We start from the raw sequence: 9368 nt of genomic DNA on the forward strand, positions 1-9368 counted from the left end.
AATTGATTATTTTGGTGCTGCCCCGCGAGACGCCACCTCCAGGCCTGATTTGGAGCAAACGTCCCAACGGCCGAAAACCGAGCCCCTCTGCAGCCGCTGAAGTTCAGCACCCCACAAATTAAACCACCCCCAGGTTTGTGGAAAATCGTGGGGCAATTTCTCCTGTCCAGACAGCCCCAGGGCTCGCTGGGCTGCTCGTCGGGGCAGGGGAGCGGGGTTTTGCTCTGTGTCTGTACAGCGCCTGGCACGCTGTCTCATGGGCGGTGCACCTACGTGTTACCCCCATACACCGAATACACAATACTCAGGGGTTAGGAAATACACTGGGGCCGGGCTCCGTGTCTCCCCTTTGGCACTTTATTCGGAAGCAGGAAGAATGACAGCCTGCGGGGGATCCAGCCTCCTGCAGGACGGGGTGAGCCGGACACTGCTTAGCGCGGAAATCTTAGCCCCGGACAATGAACCCATTGAGCCAGCGAAACCCGGCTCTCCCCGTTAGATAAGCCAGTGAAAGTGACTAGCCAGGAACTGAGGGATAATTTGCCAGCTGTTGCTACACTCCTGTAGGTGAGTGAGAGACAGAAGGAGCCGGAGCTGTTCAGTTTCTCTCGAAGGCGGCAGAGAGATGCCTTGGTCCGGGTCTATCAGCACCTGTCTGGGGAGGGGATTTTGGGGAGCAGAGGCTGGTTAACCCACCCCACAAAGGCAAAGTGAGCTCCGATGGCTGGGGGATGAAGCCAGACAAATCCAGACTGGACATAAGGGGCAGGTTCTTCCCAAGGAGAGGACTTGACCCTCGCAACAACTACCCCAGGGAGGGGGCAGTTTCTCCAAACCTTTGAGTCCTTCCATGGCGATCGGGTGTCTCACTAAAAGCCCCACTCTAGCTCGACCCCCAGATCTGGGCTTGAAATCTGCAAAGGGGGCAGAGTTAAGGGCACACATGCAAAGGGGCGGAGTTAATGGCGCTCTAGCTTGACCCTCCCCGCCCCCTCCAGATCTGGGCTGGGTGCAGGGACCCCGGGAGAGGTTCTCCGGCCCAAGCTAGGCACAAGGGCAAACTGGTCGTGCAGAAGAGTCCCTTGAGATGTACGGATTGATTCACCAAACCCTCTAGCCCTGCAAACTGCTACAGTTTGATTGAAGGCTATTTACTTTGTAGATTTCAACACGTGATGTTGCCGGTTTGTGTTTTAAGAGAGATGAGGTGGGGGAGGTAAAATCTTTTCCTGGCCCCCCGTGTGGGGAGGCACTCGGTGAGTCGCAGCTGGATGCTAGTGCTTAATAACAGCGTATTCGCAGGTGTGGTCGGCGGCAGGCTCCGCTCTCCGGGTGGGATGCTGCAGCTGGATGGCCGAGTAGTGGACCTCATCCGGGTCACTCTAGGGCAAAGAATAATAATGAAAACGCCCGGCTCTGACGGGGAGCTTTACGTCAGCAGAGCTCAAAGCACGGCTGGGGAAACTGAGGCACCAGAGGAAGTGACTTAGCCAAGGCCACCCACCAGGCAGGTGGAAGAGCCAGGAAGAGAACCCAGGCGTCCTGTGCCTCAGGCCAGCGCTCTATCCACTAGGCAACGCTGTCTCCTAAAAAAACAACTCCTCCCCCCCACAATTTTAGCCTTGATGATCATTACGTCGGGCCTTCTGGAGACCCCTTATATCGACACAAAACACATCAGCTAAGGGCGTAACCTCCGTAATGGGAGATACACATGGAGGATAACAGCCCTACCACTGCTGCTGGGTAATGGAGCAACTCCCTTAGCTCCACCTTGGACACAACAGCTCTGCTCCTCCTGCCATCGAACGGAGCAACTCCACCAGCTCACGGCAATGCTGCTATTCAGTCACCAGCAGTTGGATCAGAGCTGGCGCCCCCTACAGGGGAAAGGCCCCAGGCCCCATTCCCTGTCCCAGCCGGTGGGCGAGATATTGCTGCACACGCCAGCTGCCCAGGGCTTGTCCCGCTGCCCCTGGCCACACAGAGGCCCCCCTGCAGGGCGCTCGCCTCTTCATGTTACCCCCTGGCCCCATCACTCAGCCTCCCGCCCACCGCTCTGCCCTCCAGCTGCTGGGCGATGCCCCCTGCCCTGCCCCGCAGCTGTACTCACCCTGACCCAGAGCGCCCAGCCCAGCCTGGCCTCGCTGCCGCTGGGAGCTGATCTCACAGGGGGCAGAGCCGGACAGAGCCCAGGAGTCCTGGCTCCCAGGCCCCTGCCCCCGCTCTAACCACTGGACCCCACTGCCCTCTCAGAGCCAGGGATAGAACCCAGGAGTCCACGCTCCCAGCCCTCTGCCCCCACTCTAACCACTGGACCCCACTTCCCTCCCAGAGCCAGAGATAGAACCCAGGAGTCCTGGCTCCCAGCCCCCTGCCCCCGCTCTAACCAATGGACCCCACTCCCCTCCCAGAGCCAGGGATAGAGCCCAGGAGTCCTGGCTCCCAGCCCCCTGCCCCCGCTCTAACCACTGGACCCCACTGCCCTCCCAGAACCAGGGATAGAACCCAGGAGTCCTGGCTCCCAGCCCTCTGCCCACACTCTAACCACTAGACCCCACTGCCCTCCCAGAGCCAGGGATAGAACCCAGGAGTCCTGGCTCCCAGCCCCCTACCACCGCTCTAACCACTAGACCCCACTGCCCTCCCAGAGCCAGGGATAGAACCCAGGAGTCCTGGGCCCCGTATACAGAGTCTCTCACCTGCAGTACTCTGCCCATGTTCATGGGCTGGCTGTAGATGTGGGATTCCCCGGTGCCATCCGGAGAGCCCGGGAACACCTCGGTGCGCGCGCTGCCACGGAAGGAGAGAACGTTACGGGGGCTGGGGATGGCGCGAGGGCATTTGGGTCGCTAGCATTGGGTCGGCTGCAGCGCCGTGGCTGGGGATTGGACAGGCTGCGTCGGTCAACAGCGTACAACCCCTGTGGGTCAGTGGCTGGGGGCGGACCCCTGGGCTAAAGCACCCCAGACCAGACATGAGTCATGGATTTGGGGAATGGGAAATGGGGCCTTTCCCCTCTAGGGGACACTGGCTCTAATCCAGCCCCGGAGCAGGGGACTGGCTTGCTTGGGGGATAAGGGAGGGTGCGACAGAAAATGTTTGGGGACCCCTGTCTAGGGAGTGCTGGCACCGATCCAGACCCTGCCCCAAACAGGGCACATCCCTCCAGCAGGGGGCGCCAGGGACACACACACACACACACACCCCACCTCCCCCCGCCAGCAGGAGGCGTATCAAGCTCACCCTTGGCACATTCTCCAAACATGTGGGCACCGCCCCACACCCAGCCCCTACACAGTAGCTCACAGCCACGCCCGGCTGTTACCTGGGGGCCCCGGGTGGGGCCAGGCGGGCTGGCTTCCCCATGCCATAATGCTGGGTGTTCTCATAGATGCGTTCAGACATCGGGGTCTCCTGCAAGGCAGGGAGAAGTGAGGCCGCGAGCCACTGCTCTGGGACTGCTCGGTGATGTCTAACAAGAAAGGAAAATGCACATAGACCCCCCCGCCCCGATAAACTACCCAAGGGATTGGAAAGACCTTCTGTCCTGCTCGGGGGAGGGGAGTTTTATTATCCTGTTTTATGGAGGGGTAAACTGAGGGACAGAGCTCATCTAAAGTCATGCAGTGAGTCAGCAGCAAAGCTGGCGATAGAACCCAGGAGTCCTGGCTCCCAGCCCCATAGATGCACTTACCGGATCGCTGCTTAGTCCCTGGCGTTTGCTCCGCCTCTTCCTACAAATAAAGGAGACCAACAGCTCAGAGGCAAAATGACATCTGCTTCGGTTCAGGAGAGGAAGGAACAGGACAAAGGCTCCCACCAAATAAAACCTCCTGCCTGGGCTTGACCCCTGCTCTCCTGACCACCAGCCCAGCCGTGTAAGCAGGAGGCCACCCAGCCCTTCCCAGGCCCCTGCGGGTGTCAGGTATCTGTGTGGGACCCAACCACCACCATTCAATCATCTCCCCCCGACTGGGTTTCCGTGCATCCGAACTGGCTCTGCAATTCTCACTACCGGATTGCGGGGTTCTCTGGCAAAGGCCAGGCGGGAGGAGCTGGGGATGGCCAGACGACCCGAGACGCGGATATCACCGGTTTGCAAAGCAAGCGCAAATACCTCCAAGCTATGACGCCGACCAGCCCCACCAGCAGCAGAAGGACAAGAGCAACTGCAGGTCCCAGGATGTACACGGGAGCCCAAACACGGGGGGTGGCTGGAAAGGAGAAAGGAGGGTTATTGGATCAACCCTGCAGCAGATTTTTGAACCCCATATGCTGAGGGACGGCAGCCGGGTAACAAGCCCACAGTGAGGCTGCATGGGGCTGGATCGTTACACGTGGTGTCTTTGGAGTGAGCAGACCTGATGCTCAGACGTGAAGCCCTCCCCTCCCAGCACCCCCAGCCTCCTCTATAGGCTGTGCTGCCCAGCTGGATGACATTTTCCATGATGCACCACTATCTCCCCTCTTGGTGATGGGAAGCGTGCCTCATAGGAATCCACAGCCAGGGTGCATCATGGGAGATGTAGTTTCAGAGCTGTGCATCCTCATTCTCCACTCTAGGCCAAGGTGTCTGTCTGGACTACATCTCTCATGATGCCCCACCAGCTCCTCCCTTGGTGAGGGAAGGGCGTGCATCATAGGAATGCTACCCAAGGTGCATCATGGGAGATACAGTCCAGCTAGAGATCCTGGCGTAAGGAAGAGAATGGAAGCACAAGGCACTCAAACTACAACTCCCATCAGGCCATTTTCAATTGAAATATTTCGGTTTTTGACATTTCTATGAAAAGTGGAGCTTTCCCACTTGGGAAAAAAAAAACATTTCCTGGCCATCTCTACTAGAAACTTTGTTTTTTTAAAATGAAAACCAAGATCTCACAAAATCCCATCATTCCATGTGTGTCATAGGAGTCCTTCGGTGTGGTGCATCATGGGACTTGCAGTTCCTGTTCCTCACATTCTCAGTCTCCTCTGTCGGCCGGGCTGTCCAGCTGAACTACATCTCCTACGATGCACCACCTGCCCCCTCTTGGTGCTGGGTGGGGAGCTTCATTGGAATCCCTGGCTATGGTGCATCATGGGAGACGTAATCCAGCCCCTGCCTGTTTGATTAAAGGGCTGGAGGAATCACAGCCAGCCTCCCCAAGACCTCGGGAAAAGGCAGCGATGGGCCTAGGGAAGGATGATCCATAAAATCTAAGGCCAGAAGTGACACAGTCCTCAGGACTCCCCTGAATTCATTCCCATTTGAACGAGAGCAAATACTTTATCAAAACATCCCAGCTTGATTTAAACATTCCCCGGGACGGAGAATCCACCATGTCCTGAGATCGTTCTTTCAATGGCAAATTCTCCTCCCTGTTCAACATTTGCACCTTATTGCCAGTCTGAATTTGTCTAGCTTCAGCTTCCAGCTCCTGGATCCCTGTCTACTCGGCCACTGGGCCCATTATCAATGTTCTCTTCTCTGTGTAGGATCTTCCAGACGCGGCTCATGTCACCCCTTCCCCTTCCCTTGGTTCAGCTAAACAGACGGAGCTCCTGGAGTCTCTCACCCTGGGGCAGGTTTTCCAACCCCTGACTCCTTCTCATGGATCTTCTCTGACCCCTCCCCAGCTGATAAGCACCTCCTGGGAGTGCAGGCCCCAGAACTGGGCACAGGACCCCAGACGTGGTTGCACCAGGGCGAGATCCAGAGGTAAAATCCCCTCTCTGCTCGATTCCAGATTGCCCTGTTCATACACCCCGGGATGGCGCTAGCCCTGCTGGCGACCACGGCACTGGGAGCTCCTGGTGAGGAGCAGCACTGGGAGCTCCTGCGATCGCCACAATGACCCTCCCCAGCTGGGTCTACGGCACAACCCTAGCCCCACCCCCAACCCGGAGGTCTCTTTTCTCACGTCCCCGGCACTTACACAGGACGGTGATGTTGATTGCGGGGGACGGGGACTGGCCGATCCCATTGTTGGCCTGGCAGCGATACTCCCCAGCCTGCTCCGCCGTGATGCTCTTCAACACCATTTCCTGCCGGGATCCTTTCAGCTGCCGGCCGCCCCGGTACCAGGTGTAGGAGTTGGGGGCGGGGAGGCTGCTGGTGTAATTGCACGTTAGTGTCACCGATTCCCCTTCCTGCGGGCTGGTGCCCGGCACTGCCGTAACGCGGACACCTGTGGGGGCATCTGGGGGGCGAGACGGAGACACGGGGTGTGAACGGAGAGAGACAGAGTGGGGGGACCTGGCCCAGAGGGGGGAAGGGATCCAGGGCAGGGGGTGAGGGGCAGGGCCTGGCCCACGTGGCTCCAGGGGGCGAGAACAGGCAGGGCGGCCTGGGGATAAGGGGGAGGAGTCCCCCAGAAGGGTCTGGGGGCACAAGGCAGTTGCGGGCGAGAGGGTCTGGCCCAGAGCAAGCTGGGGGCCTGGAGCAGGTGAGGGGTGGGAGGGGGCCTGGCCCATATGGGGCTAGAGGTCTGGGGCAGCTTGGGGGCGGGCAGAGACTGTCCCAGAGGGGTCCGGGGACACAAGGCAGATGGAGGGGCAGGGCCTGGCACAGAGGCAGCTGGACACCTGGGAAGGTGGGAGGGGACAGGGCCTAGCTCAGTGTGGAATGGGGCCCCGGGACAGGTGGGGGGATGGGCAGTGGCCCAAAGGGGGTTGGGGCCCCGGGGCAGGTGGGGGGGACACAAACTGAATTTGTCTCTGCTGGGCCCAGCCACGGGAGCGATGCAGAGGAGCAGGGGGCCCAGCCCAGAGCCAGCAGCACTGGGTTGAGCAAACCCGGTTATTAGGAGGCGGGGGCGGAATATGAGGCTAGGGCTCATAGAATCATAGAATATCAGGGTTGGAAGGGACCTCTGGAGGTCATCTAGTCCAACCCCCTGCCCAGAGCAGGACCAATCCCAACTAAATCATCCCAGCCAGGACTTTGTCAAGTCTGACCTTAAAAACTTCTAAGGAAGGGGATTCCACCACCTCCCTAGGTAACGCATTCCAGTGTTTCACCACCCTCCTAGTGAAAAAGTTTTTCCTAATATCCAACCTAAATCTCCCCCACTGCAACTTGAGACCATTACTTCTTGTCCTGTCATCTGCTACCACTGAGAATAGTCTAGATCCATCCTCTTTCGATCCACCTTTCAGGTACTTAAAAGCAGCTATCAAATCCCCCCTCATTCTTCTTTTCCATAGACTAAACAATCCCAGTTCCCTCAGCCTCTCCTCATATCTCCTGTGTTGCAGTCCCCTACTCATTTTTGTTTCCCTTCGCTGGACTCTCTCCAATTTCTCCACATCCTTCTTGTAGTGTGGGGCCCAAAACTAGACACAGTACTCCAGATGAGGCCTCACCAATGTCGAATAGAGGGGAACGATCACGTCCCTCGATCTGCTGGCAATGCCCCTACTTATACACCCCAAAATGCCATTGGCCTTCTTGGCAACAAGGGCACACTGTTGACTCATATCCAGCTTCTCGTCCACTGTAACCCCTAGGTCCTTCTCTGCAGAACTGCTGCCGAGCCATTCGGTCCCTTGTCTGTAGCACTGCATGGGATTCTTCCGTCCTAAGTGCAGGACTCTGCACTTGTCCTTGTTGAACCTCATCAGATTTCTTTTGGCCCAATGCGCTGGGAGGGGTGAAGCAGGCAGGAGGAGGTGGAAGGGGGCGAAGCGGGGGGGACGAGGCAGGGGCACGTGGGGCTGCTCCAGGAGGCCCTGTGGGGAGTATCGGGGGCTGCGAGGGAGGAGGCTCTCGCCAGCCCTCGCTGCTTACGCTGAACTTCGACCGATTCCCTCGCAGAGAGGCTCAGATACCCCCAGCCGGGAGCGGACACCCAGACCCCGCACGCGTAGCTCCCTCCGTCGGAGACAGCTGCCTTGTCAACACGTAAATCCTGCCCGGTTCCTGGCAGCCACACGTCCCCGCGGCACCAGACGTACCCAGTGATGGGCCGCAGGGCAGCAGCCTGGCAGCGCAGGGTAAAACCGTCGCCTTCCCTTAGTGCTGCCTTCCCTGCCGGCCACGAAACCTCGACCCTGGGCACGTTGGGGGCGACTGAGGGGAGAGTCGGGTGAGAGTTCGTCAGCTGGACCCCAGGACTGAACGAAGGGGCAGGTCCCTCCGTGTTCAGTCCCTCAGGGGGAGAATATTTGCTAGAGCCAGATGACTGTTTTTGAGGGAATAGAACCCAGGAGTCCTGATTCCCATGCCCCGTGCTCTCACCCACAGACCCACTCCCCTCCCAGAGCTGGGGAAAGAACCCAGGAGTCCTGGCCCTGAGTCTCCCCCACTTTAACCCACTAGAACAGCCCCCTCCCAGAACTGGAGATAGAAGCCAAGAATCCTGACTCCCTGCTCCCGCACTCTAGCCACTAGTCCCCAATCCCCTCCCTGTGTCAGGGATGGAACCCAGGTGTCCTGACTCCCGCAGCCCCTGCTCTAACCATGCCATGTGTAGAAGCAGAGCTCACCTGTCCCCAGGGGCTGGGATTGGTCAGAGTCACACTCATCCCTGTATCCATCCACCTGGCATCTCAGCGCCGCGCCGGGGTGCAGCTGGGATGGGGATATTTGCAGCTCGGACGCTCCAGACCTGCCCGAGGTTTGCCCTGGGCTACGCCGTGCGCCATCTCGGTCGTACCACGAGGGGTGATGGGGGCACTTGGCCCCCACGGAGCACGTGAGGGAGGGTCCCGGTTGCATTCGGCGCCCCAGGGAGGGCTGGCACAGATCGTCTGTGAGGAGAGGAGGAGGCAGGAGCCATTGAACCCTGCTGGGGCCCTGGGCCTGGCAGCGCTCCCAGGGGCCGCGGCCTGGCTGCAGAGCGGGGAGCAGCTCCCAGGGTGTGGGCATGGCCCAGCCTGGGAGCTCAGCTGGCCCCAGCAATGAGGGCTCGTGGCCAGGAGGGAGAGCAGCAAAAGTTCACCTGAGATACGGGGAGCGCTGGGTCTGCCCGGAGGGGCGCAGCCGCCAGCGGGGGCACCACATGTCGGGCCTCAGACTGGAGCCCTAAGCGGGATTGTTTTTAATTTTGTCCCGTTCCTGTTATTCAAGTGCCCTGCTTTGGTTTTTGCATTTTCCTCCCCCTTCCAGCCACAAAAACCTTAAATCCCGCAAATCCCACAAGAGAGACAGATCCCCCCAGGCTGCTAAAACCAACCAACCGACCAACAGAAACCGGTGGGAGACGATCTGATCTGTACCAACGGGATTCAGAGACAATTTTTACCACTGAAAGAAGAAAACAAATCTTGCTTGAACCAGGTACAAACACACTTCAACTCCTGTTATCACAGAACGGGTCTGACCTGACCTGGGCGGCTGCATTTCCCCAGATTTGGAGCGAGGGAGATAAACACGGAGAGGA

At 58.8% G+C, this 9368-nt stretch overlaps 1 protein-coding gene across 1 annotated transcript; it reads right to left on the reverse strand.

Annotated features, from left to right (window-relative positions):
• Positions 1-313: 313 nt before the first annotated feature.
• On the reverse strand, positions 314-8704 carry LOC141977524 (B-cell receptor CD22-like). The gene is made up of 8 exons (XM_074939041.1): positions 8473-8704; positions 7775-8056; positions 5922-6185; positions 4121-4217; positions 3698-3737; positions 3329-3417; positions 2703-2793; positions 314-1382 (listed from the first exon to the last, which is right to left on the reverse strand). The coding sequence occupies exons 1-8, from the start codon at positions 8702-8704 to the stop codon at positions 1275-1277; spliced, it is 1203 nt and encodes a 400-aa protein (XP_074795142.1). The 3' UTR covers positions 314-1274.
• Between the last annotated feature and the right edge of the window lie 664 nt (positions 8705-9368).

The sequence above is a fragment of the Natator depressus genome, chromosome 24 (assembly GCF_965152275.1).
Source record: "Natator depressus isolate rNatDep1 chromosome 24, rNatDep2.hap1, whole genome shotgun sequence".
Taxonomy (NCBI): domain Eukaryota; kingdom Metazoa; phylum Chordata; order Testudines; family Cheloniidae; genus Natator; species Natator depressus.

Coding starts and splice junctions, on each gene's coding strand:
- LOC141977524 (XM_074939041.1), bottom strand. CDS start 8,704: ATGCAACCGGGACCCTCCCTCACGTGCTCCGTGGGGGCCAAGTGCCCC. Junction 8,057..8,472: donor ATCCCAGCCCCTGGGGACAG/GTGAGCTCTGCT, acceptor CTCTCCCCTCAG/TCGCCCCCAACGTGCCCAGG. Junction 1,383..2,702: donor ACATGGGCAGAGTACTGCAG/GTGAGAGACTCT, acceptor TCTTTGCCCTAG/AGTGACCCGGATGAGGTCCA.